Source organism: Neovison vison, chromosome 8 (genome assembly GCF_020171115.1).
Source record: "Neovison vison isolate M4711 chromosome 8, ASM_NN_V1, whole genome shotgun sequence".
Classification (NCBI taxonomy): Eukaryota; Metazoa; Chordata; class Mammalia; order Carnivora; family Mustelidae; genus Neogale; species Neogale vison.
Window position 1 is genome coordinate 107,565,453 of NC_058098.1, and position 24,701 is coordinate 107,590,153.

General features: G+C 41.8%; 1 protein-coding gene across 1 annotated transcript in view; it reads right to left on the reverse strand.

Annotated features, from left to right (window-relative positions):
• MERTK (MER proto-oncogene, tyrosine kinase) overlaps window positions 1-24,701 on the reverse strand; it is a 113,341-nt gene that overhangs the window by 45,932 nt on the left and 42,708 nt on the right. Inside the window, exons 4-6 of the mRNA XM_044261620.1 lie at window positions 24,337-24,510; window positions 6,390-6,476; window positions 2,932-3,047 (exon numbers count right to left, since the gene is read on the reverse strand). Coding sequence (XP_044117555.1) covers window positions 2,932-3,047; window positions 6,390-6,476; window positions 24,337-24,510 — 377 coding nt within the window. The remainder of the gene's footprint in view (window positions 1-2,931; window positions 3,048-6,389; window positions 6,477-24,336; window positions 24,511-24,701) is intronic.

The following is a 24,701-nucleotide window of genomic DNA, read 5'->3' on the forward strand; positions in this document are numbered from 1 at the left end:
CAACTACAGATCTCTAGATCTCTAGATATGTAGATATAGTTATATCTATAGAGGGAAACTGGCCCTGGATGTTCCTAATAACAGAGCCCTGGAATACAAGAAGCAAAAACTGATGAGCTTGAAGGGAGAAAGGCAACTCAAAAACAACAGTTGAGACCCTAATTCCATTTCAATAACAGATAAAACCACTCAGCAGAGGATCAACAAGGAAATAGAAGAAGAAACAAGACTATAAACTAACTATATCTACAAGACGTATAAAACATTCTACCCAAACACAGCCAAATATACCTTCCCCTACACATGAACATTCTCCAGGGCAGAACAAATGCTAGGCCATAAAACAAACTGTAGTTAATGTAAAAGACTGAAAATCAGATTAAGTATAGCCTCCCAATGTGATGGAATAACATTAGAAATAAGCAAAAGAAGACAACTTGAGAAATTCACAAGTATGTGAGAATTTAACACAATTCTGAATAACCAATAGAAAAAGAAAGAAAGAAAGAAATCACAAGGAAAATAACCAAAAAACTTGAGATGAATGGGAAAAAAAGGCCCAAATACCCAAACCTACATGATACAGCTAACACAGTGCTTAGAAGGAAATGTATGGTATAAATGCTTATATATATATATATATTTTTTTAAGTTTTTTTATTATTTGGCAGAGAAAGACGCAGAGAGAGACACAGCGAGAGAGGAAACACAAGCAGGGGGAGAGGGAGAAGCAGGCTTCCCACTGAGCAGGGAGCCTGATGTGGAGCTCAATCGCAGGACCCTGGGATCATGACCTGAGCCGAAGGCAGATGCTTAACAACTGAGCCACCCAGGTGCCCCTATAAATGCTTATATTAAAGAAGAAGAAATTTCAAATAAATTACCTAGCCTTCTACCTTAAGAAACTTAAAAAAAAAAAAAAAAGAGCAAATTAACCCAATGCACACAGAAGAAAAGAAGGGAAAACTTTTATTAAAATCAGGAATGAAAGGGGACATTACTACTAACCTCAAAGAAATAAAAAAGCTTATAATGGAATATTATAAGGAATTGTATACCAACAAATTAGATAACCCAGAGGAAATGGACACACTCCTAGAAATACATAAACTATCAAAACTGACTCAGGACGAAATAGAAAATCTAAGTAGATGCATACCAAGTAAAAAGACTGAGTTAGTATTCAAAAAACCTCCACAAAGAAAAACTCAGGACCAGACAGCTTCACTGGTGATTTCGACCAAATATTTAAGGAATTCACATCAATCTTCCACAAACTCTTCCAAGAAACAGAAGTCGAGGGAACACCTCCCAACTGATTCTGTAAGACGAGTATCACCCTGACACCAAAACCAGAAAAAGCTAACACAAGAAAACTATAGAACAATAGCTTTTATGAATATAGACACAATTAGACAATGGTGATGGCTGCACACCTCTGGGAACATAGCAAAGAACATTATACACTTTATTTTTTAAAGCGTATTTAAGTAATCTCTACATCCAACTCACGACCCCAAAATCAAGATTGCATGCTCTCCCGACTGAGCTGAACAGGCACCTCAACATTATACCCTTTAAATGGGTGAATATTATGGTCTGTGAAAGAGATCTCAGAAAAAGCTGCCCAGATAAAACAGATATCCCTGGTGAGGACTTTGTAGACATAATAATTCCTAACACTTACCAGCCCTTAGGAGGTTTACACATAAAGTGGGGCAAGAATTAAGCAAAGCTAGAGCTGGTGAGGTGAGGGTGGAGGCTATTTCGGGGATAATAGAATGTTTTCACTTTCCAGAGAAGGAACAGCTGTTAGACAAGAGTGGGAGGCAGTAAAAACAGAGAAACTAATTCTGTTTGGTATTAAAAACATCTGGTTGTCAACGTATAAAATTCTTTAGAAGTCACTGCTTCAAGTTGAGCTAGCATGAATGGCAGGTGTCAGGTCAACATGTTTTCAGCTAGTAAGGCCAGACATTTATGAAACTAAGAACAATTTATGACCCTACTGTGTGACAACATGCAGGGCAGAAGACATTGATGTTTACAGTGGACAATCCACATATGTTCGACTACCTGCTCCCAGAAATAATGTCTCTTCTAAGACATGGAAGAAGGGATGGTTTTGAGCATTGTTTTTGACATCAGAACTTTCTGGCTTTGATTTCTGGCTTTGCCACTCATAGGTTCTGTGAGCATTCCGAGCCTGCAGTGCTGGTGTGGGTTTTAAGTAAGATAATGTCTGCAAAGTCCCTGGTCATCGTGAGCACTCGGTAAATGGTAGTGTTACTGCTACCCTTTCCATTTTGATGAAATTAACACTCAAAGCAGGGCCTACATCATGGCAAGGTATCATTTTAGGATGGCTGGCAAGTATTTCTTACAGCATTCTTTCACACCAGTTTTGGGTAGTGGTTAAAAAAAGGGAAAGACTTTGCAAGATCTGTAATGCCCAGGTTGTCCTGGGAGCCAGGGGCCAAGGTATTACATCTGACAGCAAAAATGACCCATCTCATGCTTGCCTATCCTTCACAGTCCCTGGCCCAGGAGGAGCCAGGATGAGGAGTTCTTGGCCTCCCGGAACTCCTGATCACAAGCCGGTCTTAATTTAGGGATGTGTTTTTATACCTTAAAAATTAATTCTCCCTGTTCTCATGTCGTTCTATCCTGGAAACCTGTTTCCCTTCTGGTTGGGCCCTGAACCATGAGGAGAAAGGAAACAGCATCCTGGGGCAGAACACGACAGAATGGGGCGTGCGTGGCAGACACTGAGCAGGGAAGGGGTCAAGGGACTTCTGAACAGAGGTGTTGGAGGCCTTGGCACTAAGAAAGGCCAAGGAGGAAGAAAGATCAAGTAGAAAGGAGGAAGAAAGATCAAGTAGACCCTCAGAGCACCAAACAGCCAGTTCTTTCTTCATCCTGCTGGTTTACCTGAACGCTGCAATTCCTGAATGGGGAGTATCCATCAAAACCCGGGACCCAAGAGATTAGCATGCTGTGTGCGGTGCTGTTGTAGACAATGACTTCAGTTGGCGGGGAGGGGATTGCTACACAGAAATAAAGACACAAACACAGTTATAAACCACAGGTGGCCACAGCTACCAAACAAACAAAATACCATGCTTGTTTCCGTTTCTTAAAATGAAGAAAATTTGACCCAAGTTTGAAAAAGAAGCTGCATTAGGCCTGAGACTAAGCATATGAGCTTATAGACAGGTCTTCTGGTGATGGGACAGTGCTGCCTGGGCCAGAGGAGTGGAGCACAGACCTGCTTTCCGGCTGCCTGATGAAGTGAGACCTTAGCTGGAAAAGGATGAAGAGATGTCTATTTCCTCCACTGAGCTCGTGGCCACTGCCCTCCTGCATGCGGGCACGTTGCTGGGTGCTGGAGCTCTACATCCACCCCCCCACTCCCCCAATCAGAGCCATAGCCCTATTCTTGTGCAGCTTTTGCTTGAGGAGTGGAGACTCACATTACCTGACGATGAGAGCCCCATGCCGGGACTAGAAGGGAGCATGAGTGTGGGTGTGTGGCAGAGTGGGGAGCAGCTATCCAGCCCAAGGAAACAGGTGAGAAATCAGTTCAAGCAAAAGATCCAACTGTAACTGCTGGGACTGGAGGCATAAAGTCTGCAACGACTTGGCCATGTGTGGGATGTGGCCACGTGTGGGACATGGTTACATACCTTAATTCGAATCTAAGAAGGATCTGGAGTTTGGGGATCTTATTTTGGGCTAATTTTACTTCTGAATTAAGAGTCATAATCACATTTATAAGCAAAAATGTTGTTTTCACACGCTTACAATGGGTCAGCCCGTTACGGACTTGGCTTTGTTTCGTCATCACTGAAACCCTGTCAGAGAGGTAGGTGGTCTCACGATCCTCATTTATGGATGAGGATACTGAGAATCAGAGAAGGTAAAAACATGCTGAAGATCACAGAGCTTGTAAGCCGCAGAACGGGGACTTGAACTCAAGTCTGTCTGAGCCCGGATCACGTGTCCCTCAGTAGGACACTGGAGGCTGGTGGCAGGCGGCAGCAAGCACATTAGCGTGAGCACCAGCAGGGACAGGGGAGTCTGGTTACTGCCTGGCTGGCTGTGTGGCCCGGGTCACGGTTAAATGACCTTTCTAAACTCCGTTCCTTCTTCTGTTAGTGGGGATGGTAACAGCCCTGCTCCACGGGGCTGCGGGGAAGATTAAGTTTAACACATGGAGGAGGGTTGGGGGAGGTGTGCCAGAGGGGAAGCAATGACAGCGTGAACAGAAGATCAGGGGAAGGAGAGCTGAGACCATGAGAAGTACGCCAGGTACCATATTCAGTAGTTTCTGTTTACTTGTAGACACATAGCTTGGTGAGTGGCAAAGAATCAGCATTTTGTTTGACTCACTTCCCTAAATAGATTACTTGTAGAATTGTCCTAAAATGTATGCCTTTCCAGGTCATAATTTGGCTACATATATTATAGTTAGGAACAGATTAGAAGAAGGGAGTCTTGGTGGCTTTGACATCAATGTTTAACGAAAAGCAAACAGAAGTTTTCAAAAGAGAACTGATAAAAAGAAAAAAAGAAAAAAAAAGCTAAGCTCTGTGGGAAGCATAAAATTTTAAAAGGTGTCTCTCATTTTATAAATGTTTCAATTTTAAGGTGTTTACACTTCATGAAAATAGTCTTTATAAATTTACGCCTACCCATGAATTCCTGAAATTCCCAACATTGCTTTTGAAAACTGTAATAATGAGACTCATAATGAGGAAGGAAGTTAGTTATACAGTTCCTCCAGGAGTAAGTTTCAGTTTGCTCTTTTTTTTCTTCCAATAAACTTTTAGAGAATGTCCCCTCATTACCTTCATCTAGTTGATGTGCCAAAAAGACACATCAGCATCTTTTGATTTTTTTAAATTTTATTTATTTACTTTTAAAAAGTTGGCTCCATGCCCAGTGTGCAGCCCAATGTGGGGCCTGAATTCACAACCCTGGGATCAAGACCTGAGCTGAGATGCAGCTAGATGTTAACCAACTTGAGCTACCCAGGTACCGGCATAGCATAGTTATACTTTAAAAAGTATAACTTCTTTTGTAATATTGAGTCCCCAGCTGTATATTACCTAACTTTTTTTAAAAAAGATTTTATTTATTTATTTGACAGAGAGAGATCTCAAGTAGGCAGAGAGGCAGGCAGAGAGAGAGGAGGAAGCAGGCTCCCCACCAAGCAGAGAGCCCGATGTGGGGCTCAATCCCAGAACCCTGAGATCATGACCTGAGCCGAAGGCAGAGGCTTAACCCACTGAGCCACCCAGGCACCTCAATATATTACCTAACTTTTAACTCATTATTAAACACATTCTGCTTTTCCCTTGTGTTGTTCCCTCAAGATTAAGACCAAAAGAAATATGGAATCAGTATTTGCTTTTCAATATTTAAAATAAGAACAAATAGGCGTGCTTCGGTGGCTCTGCTGGCCAAGCATCTGCCTTCGGCTCAGGTCATGATCTTGGGGTCCTGGGATCAAGGTGGGCTCTCTGTTCAGTGGGGAGTTTGCTTCTCCCACTCCTTCTGCCTTCCCCTTCCCCCACTCATGCTCTCTCACTCTCTCAAATAAATAAATATTTAAAAAACCGCAAATACTAAAACATAAAATTCGCTTGAGTTTCTATGACAGAAAGTAAGAAAGATGATTTGAAAAGGGTTAAAATGACAGTATTTCGTTTCAAATTTTGGGTTTAAATAACTTTGATCCCAGAGAGGGAGGAGGAAGAGGCAGATAGTTGGATTGGAATGTCTCCACTAGCATGGGGACCTTCCAAGACAGGTCTCCCATTATGTTATGGCCCAGCTCAGAGGCAACAAGGACATTTGGAGGAAGAGACATAGGAGCTCTGGGCTCTCCCCTCCCTTCTCTCCTCTTAGGGCAGTAGCTAGGGGAGACCTGTGTCAGCCCCAGCTGCCCAGAGCCCATTCCTTCAATCAATGCCCTAAGCTGCCCCCACCCCTGGGGGCTCTTCAAGGGGTAACAGGGACTAATTCAAGGTGGGAGAGGGCAAGGTGAAAACAGGAGCAAAGAAGATGGAAAGTAGACATCTCAGCCTATTTTCTTAGACTAAGCAGAACTAAATGAGCTAATATTTATCAAAGACTTATGCACCAGGCACTGTTTTGGTTGCTTTTAACTTGCATTATCTCATTTAAGCCTCAAAAGTATATAGAAATATGTAATCATCCCTCTTTTATACTGAAGCCAGAGAGGTTAAGTGACTTGTCCAAGGTCACAAAAAAAGTCCCTGGGGAGGACAGGGTTCAAACTCAGATATCTGGCTGCAGAGCTCCTGCTGCGTCCTCTGACCAGCTCCCAGAACACATTCAAGGGACTTGGCCACGGTGCTTACCTTTGATGTTGATCTGCACACCCTTGGACACGGTCAGCCCTTTGTCGTTGTGAGCCTCACAACTGAAGACGGCTGTCTCCGTCAGACCTGGAATGGAAGGGGAGTCATGAGACCAGGCTCACAGAGAACAGGCTACAGCTCACCAGAATGCGAGGGTTGTTTTAGCATTCTTTTACTTTTTGGTTCATGGCTTCAGGCCATAAATGCAAAGTTCATTTTAAAACTATGCTGGTGGCTGAAACACAAACCTGGGATTGAACCCTAGCTACCAGGAGCAAGTCAACCATGGGCCTAAAGGCAGATGTTCTTCATTTAAGTGTTTTATTTTTCCCAGATGTGAGATGTTAGATAACAAAAGAAGTAATATTTAGACTTAAATTTCTGCTAATCACTGGCCCCAATGTCAAGAAGAGCGCTGCCTGAGGGTCATCTGGACGATCGCATGCTGCTTAGCCACAAGTACATACGACATCACACACTAATGACATTTCAGGAGACCAGATATAGCAGGATGAAAGTCACAGTGCTTAATTTCAGGTGGTCTGCCGTAATGAATCCATTTTTTTTTTTTTAAGATTTTGTTTATTTATTTGACAGACAGAGATCACAGGTAGGCAGAGAGGCAAGCAGAGAGAGAGGAGGAAGCAGGCTCCCTGCTGAGCAGAGAGCCCGATGCGGGGCTCGATCCCAGGACCCTGGGATCATGACCTGAGCCGAAGGCAGAGGCTTTAACCCACTGAGCCACTCAGGCGCCCCATGAATCCATTTTTAAAAGTGAAAATTAGGGGTGCCTGGATGGCTCAGTCGGTGAAATGTCTGCCTTCAGCTTGGGTCATGATCTCTGGTCCTGGAATCAAGCCCTGCTTCGGGCTCCCAGCCCAGCAGGAAGCCTGCTTCTTCCTCTCCCTCTACCCCTCCCCCCTGCTCCTATTCTCTCTCTCTCTCAAATAAATAAATAAAATACATTTTAAAAATTCTGAAAAAAAGTAACAATTCATAAAGAATTATTACATAAACACAAGACATTATTATTACCTGAAGAGAAGACACTAGTGCCGAATGAAGAAAAATTCTATCATTTCAGAGGTCTGAAAACATCTTAAAATTAAAAAAAAAAAACTAGTTGATTTATTAATTTTAAATAGAAAGGAGAGATAATCCAGATATTGGTTTCTAATACTATTTGCCAATAAAAGGAACCAGAACTCATTGGAGAAATGGCTGATTTCTCAGATTGGAGCAGGAAACAGATGAGATGAGCCTAGAACAAATTTAACACAAACGTCATGTGATGTGCACACACACACGCGCGCACATACAAGCAGACACACACAGAGTGATGGGGGAATGACAGAGACATGAAACCAATGGAAAGAACTCCCCCAGTATCCAAAGCTGGAACAGTTTGAGCAAGAAAATAAATGAAGTAGCCTCGGATTGTAAACCAAAGTATAAAATAAATATTCACAAGTGGCTTCTCAGTATTTATACTGAGATAAATAAATGATTAAACAATGGGAAGGAACAAACAAGTTTCCTATGAAGAAGAATTCCAAATAATTTATGTGGATTCTCTGCCCTCAAGGGGGAGGATCATAATTCCCAACCCCTTAGGCATAGGCTGCACAAAGTGACTTCCTTCCGAAGAGGACAGTATGAAAAGGAAATAAAAGCAAAACTTTATTTATTTTTTTTTTAAACTTTAGCGTGGAGAAAATGATAAACGCTACCTTGGCCACAGGACCAAGGTCAACACCACTAAGTCACGTTGACAGAATGTGTCCTTGATATGATGTAATGAAAATGGCACTTCCCCTCTGCAATCTTCCTTCTAAAAACATACAACCCAAGTCTCATCAGGAGGAAAGTATCAGACAGTTCAAACGGGGAGGTGTTCTACAAGAAATCTGACCAGTATTCCTCAAAACTGTCAAGACGATTAAAAACAAGGAAAGTTTGAGAAACTGTCACAACCAAGAGGAGCTGAAGGAGACAAGACCACTAAATCCTGGATGAAATCATTGAACCATACAAGGGTATTAGGTAAAAACTAAGGAAATCTGAATATAGACTTGAGTTAATAATAATGTTCATTGGTTCACTGATTATAGCAAATACATCACACTAATGTAAGATGTTACTAATGGGAGAACGTGTAAGTGGGGTTTATGGGAAAATCTGTATTATCTCCATGATTCCTAAAATCTAAGACTATTCTAAAATTAAAAATTTTGTTTTGTTTTTGTTTTTTTTAAAGCACAGCCATATGTACCATCTAGTAGATTCTGGAAACTTCTCTGTCTCTGGCGCACAAAGGTGTCTTTGGCACAGAATTCACATCACGAACTAGAGAAAGAAAAACTTCTTGAAATTAGATCTCCATTCACTTTCTGCCTGAAAACCTTACTCTGTTTTCTTCTATTCACTATACAGGAAATTCTCCAACTGATAATTTTAAAATTCAAAGCTTGTCACTAACAGTAATTAAAAATTTGAAAAATCAGGGAGGAACAAGCTGCCAAGGGAAGGCCAGCCCAAGGCTGGTCCAAGTGGCCAGAGAACCGCCTGGGAGAAGTTCTAAGAAATGCAAACATGATCCCTATTTTATGTTGGCTCTTCTCTTGAGGGTTAGAAGTGCACAGAAAAACCAGCGCTGTTGGGGATCTGTTCTTTTCCATCCAGATGGAAGTTAGTCCAGGCGCCTGAGTTCTGCTGACTAGACAGGGTCTCTCAAGAAAAAACGAAGCTGTCCGTCTCTGTCCTACAATTCTATGGTGACTTTTCACTTCTCTGAAATGAAATAGGACAGATACTTCGGGTATTTTCATTTTCTGAGGTGAGGAGTATTTCCCTCAGAATAGAGAAAAATCCTAACTAAATGGCTTTGATTTTGACAATTCCAAGAGCTAGGAAACTAAAATTTCAGATAGGAGCCATCACTTCACAATTTTGGTCCCTCCCTTTTGAGTGATGGATGAAACTGCTAACAGTTTCTGTGATGGCTTAAAAAAAATAGATTTGTTTCACTGAAGAGGAATACTTCCCTCAAATCCAGTATCCACATCTATAAAAGGACACCCTTGAATACCCTGCCTCAGGGGTCTTGTATGTTCTGCTTGTATTCCTCCCAAATAACTTTGAAAAATATATGTGGTCTCTCATAAAATTTTGAGGTTTGCACCTTAAATTTTTTATGATTTAAAGGGCTGCAAAGAATGTAATTTCAGGTTCTCTGACATTTTAAGTAAAATTCCTTTAAAGGCACTTATATAGTGTACCCATGACTGGGATGGGAGACCCAGCATTATCCAATGAAACAATTTTCTCTCAGCAACCAGAAGTGTTCCATCATGATTTTCTACTTCCCATGCAGAATTTTATCCAGATGGCATAATTATGTGGGTTTGGAAGTCATGATTCATCACCCTACAACACTTCTTGGCAACGAAAATACACATACATGCTGAAATTGGAAAAAAGATTTCTTCTAGATCAATTATCTTCACAACTATTATTAGGGCACAATCCAACAAGACAATATATATAATTCTTTTTTTCCTTTTTTTAAGTAGGCTCCATGCCCAGCATGGAGCTCAGTGTGGGGCTTGAACACATGGCCCTGAGATTAAGACCTAAGCCAAGATCAAGAGGTAGATGCTTAATTGACTGAGCCACTCAGATGCTCTGACAATGCATATAATTCTTAAACATACACAGTAAAATTTTACTTGGAGGGCAAGTCCTTGGCTGAACAAAATTTGGAATCTTTTAGGTAGTGATCTGGAAATTTCTTAACCTTGAACCAATACACTATAGAAGCCACTCTCAAACTGTGGTCTAGAGACTCCTCGAGAAAAGATCTCAGAGGCCCTCTTAGGAGTCCTAATTGACACTTAGGAGCCCTAATGACACTATTTTTGTCATAATAATAAAAATAATAACACTAACAATAATGATAAGAAAGTCCTTTTCACTTTCATGCTCTCAGGAACATGTGATGCAGTGTTTTAGAATGTTCCAGAGGCTGTATGTTGTGTGATGATGCTAACAGTAGTTCTATCAGGTAACTGAGTACATGCTTATGTATTTTTATGCTCTAAAAGTTTTGTCTTCGTTTCTAATTCAGTACTTATCAACAGATAGAACTCACATAAACAAATCTCTTTGGTCCACAATAATTTATAAGTCTATAAAGGGATCTCGAGACCAAAGCATTTGAGAACTGGTGCCCTGTAGTGACTCCAGATAAGTCAGGGCGAGGTCCTTCTTCTTTTGCAAGGTGGAGAAATTTGGATTCCTGGCACTTTGTCAGGCATTAACTTTACAAGGAAGACGGATACATTCCAGATGAGGATCAAGACCTCATCCCTCAAAGCCACTGCCTGGCATCCATGCTGGGGACCATTATTTCACAGTCCAACCTGTGACACTTTAGTTTTCATGCTGAAGAATCACCTTTAGCCTTCCAAGTCATAAGCTTTCAAATAAGACGCCCATGAATAAGTCTCCACGAATGCGCAAAATCTGGCTTATATTTAGAAAAACTGGCTTTGGCTCAATCAGAAAATACAGAGAGTTGTTATACAACCTATATTTTTTATATAGCCAAGCCAGACACAGTTATTTGACTTTAATGACTCTTGTCAAAACTCTTGGGAAACACTTGAGTACAAAATACAGATCACATTCCAGGCCCTCCAGGAGCCGAAAAAACAAAACAAAACAAAACAAAAAAACCCAAGAGGATGGATTCATTTCATGAGATCTGCTGACCAGCTATAGATCCCTAAGTAAGACAACTTGGGGCCCACTGTTCTTCAGAGCTGCAAGGTTTGTCAATGCTGAAAGTGAAACTGCTTATCAGGAACATGATGTTAAGTGGGAAGTCGCTTTTCCTTTTTGTGTTTCTTTTCAAAGTGGACACAAAGTCAGGAAGACAATCTTTAGCAAATTCTCTGGCAGGAGACATCAGCATTAGTAAGAATTCCCCAGAAGTAGCTAAACCACCTATTCCAGCAGTTCTGTCCATGCGCTGAAGTGATTCATGTCCCCAGGCCAAACAGATGGCAGCAGCCAGAAGGGGAAACTGGTTCAAACCAAAGTCAACTTTCTCCCCAAGTGGATGGGCCAAAACTGAAGGCAAAATGTAGTCGTCTTTGCTTAATGTATTCAGTTATATATACTGCCTTGGTTTAATGGCACCTCTGGGCTACAGACTCATGGAAGAGCCTGGGTTGGATATGTCAACTAGCGTGTGTTGGGAAAGACTGTTGCCTCTCACTTTCCTTTCCACTTCTCTGTCTGGGTGAACAATACCCAGACTGGAATAGACCTTGAAATTTTATAGCCCCAGCCCTTGTGGCTTTCCAGGGGAAAAAAGCCATCCACCCCCTTAAGTCCCCACCCTACTACCCACTCTCTCCGGAGTGACCCTGGTAACTGGAGCCTCCTGTCTTTCTGAGCCATGTCCTCCTCCAGTGGGCCACCCCCTCTGTGTACTCGGTCACATCCCACCCAACTCCTGACGTTCATGGCCCTCTTGCTTGGTCTGCTCGTTTAAAAAAAAAGACAGCCTCTGAAACAGGGTCTGAAAGCTATTTTTAAAGAACATTCAGTAACAGGATGTTCCCTTGAGGGAAGGACAATCAGAATTGCTAAGAAAGCAACTTCCAAGAGCACCAGTTGGGCCAATTCTTAAGTTCTGGATAAGCAGCCCTTTCTCTTTCCTTTTTTTTCACCACCTAGAGCAAAAGAGGCAAAGCAAGGGAAGGACATTTTGCATAAAGGAAGTTGCCTATTAACTTGGAACACACTCTCTGCCCTGAATTCATTCATTCAACACATATTTACTGAGTACTTACTAGGTGTCAGACATTTTCTCAGGCACTTGGGTTATATCCATGAATAAAAGAGATCCCTGCCTTTACAGAGCTCATATTCTCACAGGGGGTAGTGGGTAAGAAGGAATAACCTTGATAAATAAGTAAGCTTCATGCTCTATCAGAAGGTGATTAATGCCATGGAAAAACAGAAAAGGATCAGAGGGCCAGGGATGGGTTGGGAAGTGGGCTGTGATTTTAAATATTCAGGACAGAGGTGGCTCAGGATAATGTCCTCAGAGGAGTGACTCTGAGTGAACGGGCTAATGATGGGGGGAGGTGAACTTGGGGCAAAGGAAATGGCCTTTGCTTTGTTCTTTAAGTAGGATGGGAATCCCAGAGCTTTGAGCAGAAGACCAATATAATCCAACTTGTGTTTTATAAGGATCCAGGATTGTTGCAGGAGCCACATGGAGACTAAACCCTAAGCAAGCAGGTCCCATACCAGCTCCAAATTTTTTCCTGATCTGAAAATGGGTATTAAAAATGCCTTAACTGGGGCACCTGGGTGGCTTAGTCCGTTAAGCGTCCGCCTTCGGCTTGGGTCATGATCCCAGAGTCCTGGGATGGAGCCCCTCATCAGGGCTCCCTGGTCAGTGGGGAGCCTGCTTCTCCCTCTGCCTGCTGCTCCCCCTGCTTGTGCTTTCTCTGACAAAAATAAATAAATTAAATATTTAAAATTTTGAAATAAAAAACAGAAACAAAACTGTGGGGTGCAGGGTGGCTTGGTCCACTGAGCCTCCAACTCTTAATTTTGGCTTGGGTTGTGATCTTGGGGTACTGGGATTGGGCTCTGTGTTGGGTTCTGTGCTCAACATGGAGTATTCTTGTCCCTCTCCCTTTGCTCCTCCCTCCCTCAGCTCATGCTTTCTCTCTCAAATAAATAAATAAAATCTTTAAAAGAATAAAACAAGGGGCGCCTGGTTAAGCCTCTGCCTTCAGCTCAGGTCATGATCTTAGGGTCCTGGGATCGAGCCCCGCATCAGGCTCTCTGCTCAGTGCTTCCCCCACCCCCACCCCCCGCCTCTCTGCCTACTTGTGATCTCTGTCAAATAAACAAATAAAATCTTAAAAAAAAAAAATAAAATAAAATTTTGTCAATTTACAAGAAACTGCAGAACTAGTAGAGTTCTTGTACATCCTTCACCAGCTTCCCTTAATGATAAGATCTTACATAATCATACAGCTCTTACATAATCATACATAATCATACAGTGAACAAAACCAAAAGTCAATATAATACTATTAACTCAAATACAGACCATATTCAGATTTTACCAATTTTTGTTCCCCCCCCTTTTCTTTCTTTGGAGTATGTTGGGGGGTGGTGTATAGCTCTGTGAAAAAAAATTTTTTTTTTTAATTGCTCTGTGAAATTTTACTTCAGGTAAGATTTGTACTACTTCAGCACCAAAAAAAAAAAAAAAAAAAAAAAAAAAGCTCCCTCATATTTTAGGAACATCCTACCTAAGCTAAACCCTGATTAATCATCTTCACTTTGTCATTTCTGAGAATGTGATATAAATTGAATCACACAGCATGCAATCTTTGAGATTGGCTTTGTTGACTCAGAACAGTGCCCTTTAGACAAAATATTGCTTTGCTTGTGTCTCTTAAAGACAGCTCTTATGTCACAGAGGGACAAAAAACCCAATTGATATCAAGAGAAAAAAAGCATACAGCCTTCCTGTTCATAAATGTGCTTGCTCAAAGCATGTTTCAACAATCAGGACTCTTTAAACCATGGTCCTACTTAGCACTCTCTTGGTAAAAGTGATCTCAGAAAAGTTGACTTCTTGGTTAATTTCAACATGGTTAATTTCAAGATGGGATGGCCTCTCCCTGCAAACACTCCCAGGTGAAGCATAAACCCCACCGCGGGCATGTCCGGTCAGAATGGCCCCTAGTTCCTCAACTGTAAACTTTTGAGGTGGGCTCAGGTCTCACTACCGTATCCTCAAAATTAAACACAGATGTAAGTAAGAATAACGTAAATTCTTTAACACTGTTACAAAATTCAGGTGCCTGGGAATAGTCCACAGATCCCTGACTTGCTCTAACTTGGTGTGTCAGAAGTTTGCATGGTTGGCCCTTTCTCCACGGACCTCCTTAAGCCCTCTGCCTACAAAATGGGTGTGAAAAAACTGCTCTATTAATTTCATAGAACTGGTTAGAAATATAAATGAGAAGGAGTTTAAATCAAAAGCAATTAAGCAAATACAAGTTACTTCACTCTCATTATGTTCCTTTGTCCCAGTCAAGGGACCACTGACTCAGATTCTGTTTATAATTCATTTGTTCATTAGTTCATTCATTCATTCCCACAGTTCTGATGTGCCAGGCACTGTGCTGGGTGACAGGGCTGAGGTAATGAATAACTAATATGTAATAATCACACGGATCAATAATTCAGGGTAGGGAGACAGTAGATGGTTGTGCTTCTACATGGGGAGGAGGTACAAACTTGATGGAAGAGGCAGTGTAGAAACACAGACAAGGACGGGGTGTCCAGAAAGGTTTTCAGAAAAGAAATAAATATGGATACAAAGATGTCCACATAAGTAACAACAACCACCAAAATAAAACCACTTCTATGCTCATCAACAAGGAGGTGGTTAAATAAATTATGGTCCATTCATGCAATGAGGAGATTATCATACACAGGGAGAAGTCGATGAGTACCTACATAGAAAGAGCTACATGTCTTGGTCATCTATGTGTATACGTACATATGTGAGTACATTTAAAGGAGAAAGGCCTAGAAGGAAGTGAACCAGTGGCTCACACTGTGTGTTGTCACACACACTGTCTGTGACAAATATGTGGGGAGTGAACACGTAGAGATTGCCCATTTTGCTTTGGTATGTTGCAATGGTTTGAATGTTTTACAATGAAAATGTGTTCACGTATTACTTGGGTAATAAAAAGGCTGAAATAAGGCGGCTGGGTGGCTCAGTTGGTTAAGGGACTGACTTTTGGTTTTGGCTCAGGTCGTGATCCCAGGGTTGTGAGATGGAGCCCCATGTCAGGCTCTGCACTCAGCGCGGAGTCTGCCTGACAGTCTCTTTCTCCTTCTCCCTCTGCATCTCCCCTCAGTCACACTTGTTCACACGCTTGTTCTCTCTCTCTCAAATAATCTTTTTTTAAAAAAAGATTTTACTTATTTATTGGACAGACAGAGATCACAAGTAGGCAGAAAGGCAAGCAGAGAGAGAGAAGGAAGCAGGCTCCCTGCTGAGCAGAGAGCCTGATGTGGGGCTCAATCCCAGGACCCTGGGATCATGATCTTAGCTGAAGGCAGAGGCTTCAACCCACTGAGCCACCCAGGCACCCCAGTAAATAAATAAAATCTTTTTTTTTTAAATATTTTATTTATTTATTTGACAGAAATCACAAGTAAGCAGAGAGGCAGGCAGAGAGAGAGGGGGAAGCAGGCTCCCTGCCGAGCAGAGAGCCCGATGTGGGGCTCGATCCCAGGACCCTGAGATCATGACCTGAGCTGAAGGCAGAGGCTTAACCTACTGAGCCACCCAGGTGGCCCAGTAAATAAAATCTTTAAAAAATAAAATTAAAAAGGCTGAAATTAGTCTGCATGTGTATTATTCTAATTTGAAGGAAAATCATATATATATATATATATACATATATATATATATGTATATATATATATACACATACCCAAACAAATACAGTTACAGAAAAAGTTTAAACAGAAACAAATCTGTGTTTTGTTGTAACTGTACATGTATAATAAGATGTAAAACTACATTTTCTGAATTTTCTACATTTTAGATATAAAACCATTTAATAATTATGGGAAATAAAATTTAAAAAAAACCTGTTGCTTTGTTTTTTAAGAGAGTGGGGCAGAGGCAGAGGGAAAGGGAGACAGAATCTTAAGCAGGTTCCACACCTGGCCTCATGACCTGGATCCTCCCAAATCGTTTTATTTTGAAATAATTATGGATTCACGGAAAGACGTAAAGAAGCACACAAGGCAGTTCAGTGTATCCTTCACCCTACCTTCCCAATGTTAATGTCTTACATAACCACAGCACACTGTCAAAACCAGGAAATTCACACTGGTCCCGTCTACAGAGCTTACTCAGATTTCATCAGTTATACACAGACTCGTGTGTGTGTGGGTATGCGCACGCGTGCACACACACGTGCATGCCCATGCATGTACCTCTATGTAAGTTAACCACATGTGTAGCTTTGTGTAAATATCACAATAAAGGTTGTTTTAAAAAACACACTGTTGGGGGGCGCCTGGGTGCCTCCGTCAGTTAAGTGTCCAACTCTTAATTTCAGCTCAGGTCATAATCTCAGGGTTCTCAGATCAAGCCCCCCATCCAGCTACACTCAGTGTGGAATCTCCTTGTGATTTTCTCTTTCCGTCTTCCTCTGCACCCCCATCTTACACATGCTTGCACATGCTCTCTCTCTAATACATAAACACATAATTCAACAACAACAAAAAAAAAAACCCACACTATTAGGATATACACTGCTCTATTTCTATTTTATTTCTATCTTCTCTATCAAAGAAAAAAACTTCAAATTTAAAAAAGTAAAATAAAAATTGTAATGAACTTGCAACCCAAAATAGGTTGTGGTTGTGAAAGTATATCACTATTTAGAAATACATCAGTTCTCCAAGCTGAGACAAATTATACATAGTCTTGGGTATTAAAAGAATTTGCAAATCTTAACACAGAAACACACTTTTACCTTCCTTTTTTTTTCTTTTTAACACTTTTACCTTCTAAGAAAACATGTAATAGAGGAAAAGCTCCAGACGAACAGAGATTGACAAATTGTCCCTATTTTATTTTCTTTGCTTTAAAAAAGATTTTATTGGGGTGCCTTGGTGGCTCAGTGGGTTAAGCCTTGCCTTCGGCTCAGGTCATGGTCTCAGGGTCCTTAGTTCAAGACTCTCGTGAGGCTCTCTGCTCAGCAGGGAGCCTGCTTCCCCCTCTCTCTCTGCCTGCCTCTCCCTACTTGTTATCTCTCTCTCTGTCAAATAAATAAATAAAATTTTTTTAAAAAATAAAAAAGATTTTATTTATTTATTGAGAGATAGAGTGAATGAGAGAAAGAATGAGCAAGAGGAGGGAGAGGGAGAAGCAGACTCCTGGCTGATGAAGGAGCTAAATGTGGGGCTGGCTCCCAGGATGACCTCAGCTGAAGGCAGATGCTTAACTAAGGCACACAGGCACCTTGTCCCTATTTTCATAAAGAAAAAAGACACTGATCCTGGTAGTACAGAATCACTGAGAGACAAATCCACCACAAAACTTAAGTGCCCCTATCAAGGGGCACCTGGGTGGCTCAGCTGGTTAAGCATCTACCCTCGGCTCAAGTCACGATCCCAGGGTCCTGGGATGGAGCCCCGGGTTGGGCTCCCTGTTCAGTGGGGAGCCTGCTTCTCCGTCTCCTCCCAACTCATGCTCTCTGTTGTTATCTCTGTCTCTCTCAAATAAATAAATAAATAAAATCTTTTTTTTTTTAAAGATTTTATTTATTTGGCGGAGAGAGAGAGAGAGAGATCACAAGTAGGCAGACAGGCAGGTAGAGAGAGAGGGGGAAGCAGACTTCCTGCTGAGCAGAGAGCCCGATGTGGGGCTTGATCCCAGGACCCTGAAATCATGACCTGAGCTGAAGACAGAGGCTTAACCCACTGAGCCACCCAGGCACCCCCTAGATAGATAAAATCTTAAAAAAAAAAAAAAAAAAGAGTGCTATCAAACTAGTGCATGTAAAAATGTGGGAAATTGTCACCTCTAGTTATTTATCTCACCCAGAAGTCAGGTCTGATTTTTTAATTGAATTCAAGCTATTTCCAGACTTTCTGTGATAGTTACCAGCCCGATGTGGTGATAACATCTCAGAAGATAAGAAAGAAAAATAAATGGAAGGAAAATGAAAGCAGGCAGATTTACAAGTGGTTGAACAGTAGCCAAGAAAGTTGATTTAATGAGCTGATGTCAACTCAGTCTGCCTTTATCAGCAGGTCACGGGACTCTGCCCTCGGTTAGGATGGAATCTAGATTTTCATCAACAACTTGGATGAGACACAAAAGGCAGCTGGCACAGAGCAGGAGGCTGATTTGTTAACTGAAGTAGAGAATGGAGGTTCCAACTGCCCTCCGTTGGCTGGGACAATGGTTTACATTTTTATAAGGAAAAATGGTAGGTTGAACTTCCAAAAATAATTAAAGATACAAGAAACAGGAGAGCTTTGACTTTGCAGTAATTAATGAGGAAAAAAGACCTAAAGATTTCAGTTAGCCTCAAAGTCAACATTAATCAACATGTTAACCTTCATCAAAAAAAGTACTGCAAACTATACTACCAGAAATATTGTGTCCCAAAGATGATATTGGAATGTCCACTGAAATTTATGCATGTCTTTTCAAAATAATACCAATGTTACTAAACTCTTTCAGAAAATAGAGGGGGTAGGGATACATACTAACTAGTTTTATGAGGACAAAATACCCTGATACCAAAAACTGACATTCCAAAAACAAAATTACAGACCACTCCCCTCATGAGCACTGTTGTACAATAAAGAATTTAGCTTGTGTCCCTTATAACTGCCTGGTGACAGGAGTAGCTTTGTTACACTAATGAAGTATAGAAGAGCCCCTGGAAAACCTCAGGAGGAAGACAGATCACCAGAACCACCAGCCATGTGATGAGAGGGTTGAGGGGTCTAGAGATTGTTCAGTCACACGGCCAATGATTTCTTTTCTTTTTTTTCTTTTCTTTCTCTCTCTCTTTTTCTTCTTCTCTCTCTCTCTCTCTCTCTTTTTTTTTTTTAAAGATTTTCCATTTATTTATTTGAGAGACAGAGAGAATGAGAGAGAGAGAGAGCACGAGAGGGGACAGGTCAGAGGGAGAAATAGGCTCCCCGCTGAGCAGGGAGCCCGACGTAGGACTCAATCCCAGGACTCCAGGATCATGACTGGAGCCGAAGGCAGCTGCCCAACCAGCTGAGCCACCCAGGCGCTCACGGCCAATGATCTCATCAGTTATGCCCATGCATGGAGATTTCAGTAAAAAAATCTGCACCCCAAAGCTCAGTAGAGTGTCCTTTTCCTGGATGTGCCAGGAGGGTGACACCCTCTGATTCAAAGAGGAGAGGGCATGGAAGCACTCTGCATGCAAGACCCTCCCAGACATCACCCTCGGCATACCCCTTGTAGTAAAACTTTAATTGGTAAGCACAGCATTTTCCTGAGTTCCGTGAGTTGGTCTAGCAAATTATCAAACCAGAGGGGGTCATGGTAATCTCCAAATTTATAGCCAGTCAGTAGGAAGTGCAGGTGGTCTGGGGATCCTACCCCCCACCCTGCTACTTGTGGTTGGCACCTGAAGTGAGCCTTGTGGCAGACTTTGGGGAGTCAGTATCAGAACTGAATTGCAGTACACCCAGTTGGTGTTACCCTAGTATGGCAGTGAAACAGAGTAAACGTAAATGGGAAAGTCTTTAACTAAATATTAGTAAACTGAATCCACCACAAAACATCATGACCAAGTAGAGTTTGTCCCAGCAATGCACACTGGTTTAACATTTGAAAATCAAATCAGTGTAATTTGCTGCAGTAGGAGAATAATGGAGAAAAACTATGTAATCATATGATAAAAAAAAAATAAAATTTTTTGCAAGTTGAGAATAGAAGAAAACTTCTTCAACCTAATGAAGGGCACTGACCAAAATCCAATTTCTGTCATAGTTGGTGATTGGGACAGAGATATTAACTCTTCCTACTTTTATTCAGCATTGTGTTAGAGTCTTGGTTAGTAAAATAAGAAAAGGGACAGGGATAAAAGGGCAAGATTAGACAACTATTTGCAGGTAACACTGTTTACAAAAAAATCTAAGGAATCTACAAAACAACAACAATAAAATACTCTTAGAAACTAACACATTAACTTAACAAGCAAGGTTGTAGGATGTAAGATCAACATACAAAAATTAACTTGTTTTCTACATACTTATAGTAAGCAATTGGGAAACAAATTCAAATGTGCTACTTACCAGCATCAACAACATAAAATATTTATAAATAACTTTAACAAGTGACATATAAGACCTCTGCATTAAGGACTATAAAAAATTGCTGAGAGAAATTAAAGAAGACCTAAATAAATGGACAGAGTGTGTTCTTGGATTGGAAGTCTCAATAATATTAAAATGCGATCCCCCCAAACTGATCTATAAATTCAATACAACTGCAAACAAAATCACAACAGACTCTTGCAAAAGCTGTCAAGCTGATTTTAAGATTTTTATAAGACCCGAAGTGATATTTCCATGAAAACAATATATGACTGGCTCATGAGCACAATTAAAAATGCTAAAATCTTGTTTTTTATTTTTTTAAGACTTCATTCATTTATTTGAGAGACAGAGCACAAGCAGTGGGGAGGGGCAAAGGGAGAGGGAGAAACACTTTCCACTGAGCAGGGAGCCCAATACGGGGCTCGATGCCAGGACTGTGGGATCATGACCTGAACTGAAGTCAGACGCTTAACTGACTGAGCCACCCAGGCGCCCCACTCAAATCTTTCAAATCTAATTAGATTTAGAAAAATCTAATTTAAAATTTGAGATGAGGGAAATGAAATGCAAATTTAAAATTTACTGTTGCATATTCACTAGAATGTCTAAAATGGAAAAAAAACTCTCACCATATCAAATGTTGGCAAGGACACGGATAGAGCAACTGGAACACTTATCCACTGGGGCTAGGAATATAACTTGGCACAACTTAGAATATAGTTTGGTGGTTTTCTTAAAAGCTAAGCATATGCCCAGTATATGATCCAGAAGTTCTTCTCCCAGGTATTATCCAAGACAAAATAAAAACCTGTGTCTCCCCAAAGCCTTGCACACAAATATCTGTAGCTCCTTTATTTATCCATAAACATCTCAAATGTTTACCACACAAACAAAATGGCGCACATCCATACCATAGAGCACTATTGGCAATAACAACATACTACTCACACGTCAACATGAGGAGTCCCAAAAACATCACACTGAGGGAAAGAAGCCAGACCCAAAATAATATATATACTTTACGATTCCACTTATTCAATGTTCAAGACCTAGCAAACTGATCTATGGTGACAGATATCAGAACACCAATGCCTATGAGAGGTGGAGGCTGATGGGAAGGGAGCATGAGGGCATTCTGAGGTGATAGCAATGTTCTGGGTCTTGACTGAAGTGGTGGTTCCATGCGTGTCTACATTTTCAAAACTCACTGAGCTGTGCATTTAAGTTCCACACACCTAACTGTATATCAATTTTACCTCAATGAAAACAAGTCTTTATGGGACTTCAGAGCCACCATCCTAGAAAGGGTGGGGGTATAGTTTTCAAATGGACTTTGGGTTTTACAAATTACTTAGTTATTTTTATTTTTTATTTAAAAATTTTTTAAAATTTAAATTATAGGTAGTTAACATAGAGTGTAATATTGGTTTCTGTAGTAGAATTCGGTGATTTTATCCCTTACATAGAACGCCTGGTGCTCATCATCACAAGTGCCCTCCTTAATGCCCACTCCCATCTAGCCCATTCCCCACCATCTCCCTCCAACCCGCCTCAATTTGATCTCTATCGTTAAGAGTCTCTTATGGCTTGTTTCCCTCTCCTTTTTTTCTCCTCCTCCTTTCCATGATGTTCACCTGTTTTCTTTCTTAAATTCCACATGAGTGAGATCATATGGTATTTATCATCCTCTGAATTATTTCACTTAGCATAATACATTCTAGCTCAATCCATGTCATTGCAAATGGCAAGATTTCATTCTTTTTCTTTAAAAGATTTTATTTATTTATATGTGAGAGAGAGAGAGAGAGAGAGCTCAAGCAGGGGGAGGGGCAGAGGGAGAAGCAGACTCCCCACGGAGCTGAGAGCCCAAAAAGGGGCTGGATCCTAGGACCCTGAGATCGTGATCTGAGTAAGAGGCAGATGCTTAACTGACTGAGCCACCCAGGTCCCCCAGGATTTGTTCTTTTTGATGGCTGAGTAATATTCCTGTGTGTGAGTGTGTGAGTGTCTGTGTGTGTACACATTTTATTTATCCATTCATCAGTTGATGGACATATGGGCTCTCTCCATAGTTGATAATGTGGGAGAAGATACTCGCAAATGACATATCTGATAAAGGGTTAATATCCAAAATCTACAAAGAACTTATCAACCTTAACACCTAAAAGACAAATATCCCAGTTAAGAAAGGGACAGAAACACGAATAGACACTTTTCCAAAAAAGACATCCAGATGGCCAAGAGACACATGAAACATGCTCAACATCACTTGGTATCAAGGAAATACAAATCAAAACCATGATGAGACACCATCTCTAAACATTAGTCAGGATGGCTAAAATCAACAACACAAGAAACCATAGATGTTAGTAAGGATGAAGAGAAAAGGGACCCCTCCTCCACTGTTGGTAGGAATGCAAGCACTGGTACAGCCACTCTGAAGAACACTACGGAGGTTCCTCAAATTGACTTTGAACTAAGAAGGAGCTTGATTATCAACTCCTTGGGAGAAATTCGAAGACAATTCAGATGGAGGCAGAGAAAACCATAATATTCCTTATGCAGTGAGGAGTGAGGAAAGTGATCCAGAGTTAAAACCGAGGGGCTGGCATTTACTTGCTGGTCTGTTGTCACCATGAATATTCAGTGAGTGCTACTGTGAGTCAGGCACTGCCTTGGGACAGACAAAGTCCTTGTTCGGGCTGAGCATATAATTTCTGAGAAGACAGACAAGAAGCTAAACAAATAAGTGGGTGATGATAGACTGTGATGAATGCAACGATGGAGTCCACCGGAACGCATGACTGGGAGTCAATAAAGAGGTGGGGAGGACCTAAAATAGCTGAATGATCAGGGAAGGCTTCCTGGAAGAATTGCTACTGGAGTTGTGTCATGGGACAAAGGGCAAGTGGGAGAACACTGCAGGTAGACAGAAGAGAGAATGCAAAGGTCCTGAGGCAGGAAGGAGGGCCATGTGTGTGAGGAAATGACAGATAATCAGGATGACTGGTGCTTACTAAGCAGGGATGAGAAGGTGGGGTGGGTGGGGTTGGGTTGGAGAGTTGGGTGGTGGCCAGAGCACACAGGGCTGATGGCAGGGGCAGGAATAACTCAGAGTGACAGTCTAAGACAACAGGGAGCCATGGAGGATGGATTAGAGTGAGGCCAAGGCTGGAAGCAGAGACCCCTCAGGGAGCACCTGCACTGGTGTTGGCGAGAGCCGGCAGTGATGTGGATGGGGTGCTGCAGCATGGAGGGAGAAGAAACAGACTCGGGACATACAGTAGAAGCAGAAGGGATAGAACTTGCTGATGCATTCAACATGAAAAATGAGAAAGAGGAAGGATGGGCCGTTGGCGGTGTCATTTACTAAGATGGGGAATTCTGGGGCAAAACATCTGTGGAGGAGGTAGATCAAGAGTTTCATTTTAAGATGCATATGTACCAGCAAGTGAAACTGCCAGGGAGGGAGCTGAGTACATGAGACTAAAGGTCAGGAGACACAAAGCTCAAGGCCATTATCACACAGCCAGTATAGAAGCTGGGGTCAGACAGGAACTCCCCCAGCGGGGAGCATGTCTCAGAGTGAAAAACTGTGGGTTCAAGAATGAGGCTGTGGAGGTTAGGGGAGGAGCCCTGGAGAGGGAAGGAAGCCAGGAAGACTGTTTCCAGAAGTGCGCCCCTGTGTTCCTAGTACCAAGAACGGCCTGCAGGGCTCCTGCTGCCAGGGCGCAGGGGTCTTGGCCACTCTGCTCACTTAAGCACAGACACCCTTCATGGCATTCACCCAGTTCCCACCCAAGCTTGTGAACTCTCTCTCCTGAGATTCCCTCCTCCCTCTCCCCATCCCCAGCCCCTAACTTCAGCGGCCACCCCTGTGCTATCTTTGTCTTCTACTGCGCCAGCCTTATACTGCGCCAGCCACGGGCACCAAACTTGATCCCTTCCACTGTTCAAGAGCAAACATTAAAGAAATCACATGACTTGGACTTACCAGGAACAGTCAGAACAGAGGGGGACTTTTCCGGCTGTTCGTGAACACGGCTGCTGTTCTGAACCCAGAAAATGTGGATGGGCTCAGGAGGGCCCACGGCCTGACAAGTAAGGTTGAAGGCCGTATTCCTTGTGACATTCATGCTCTCAGGCTGTCTAGTAAAGTGAGGAAGTCCTGCGGAGAAAGAGTTCAGTGAAAGAACGTTTTAGATCCACAAGCAAACGCCGAGTCCCAAGGGGGAGGGACTGTTCTGGAACTTGGCAATAGATTTCTTCATACACCTGGAATGGCCAGTTTTCTTTTTTTAAGATTTTATTTATTTATTTGAGAGAGAGAGAGATCACAAGTAGGCAGAGAAAGAGTGA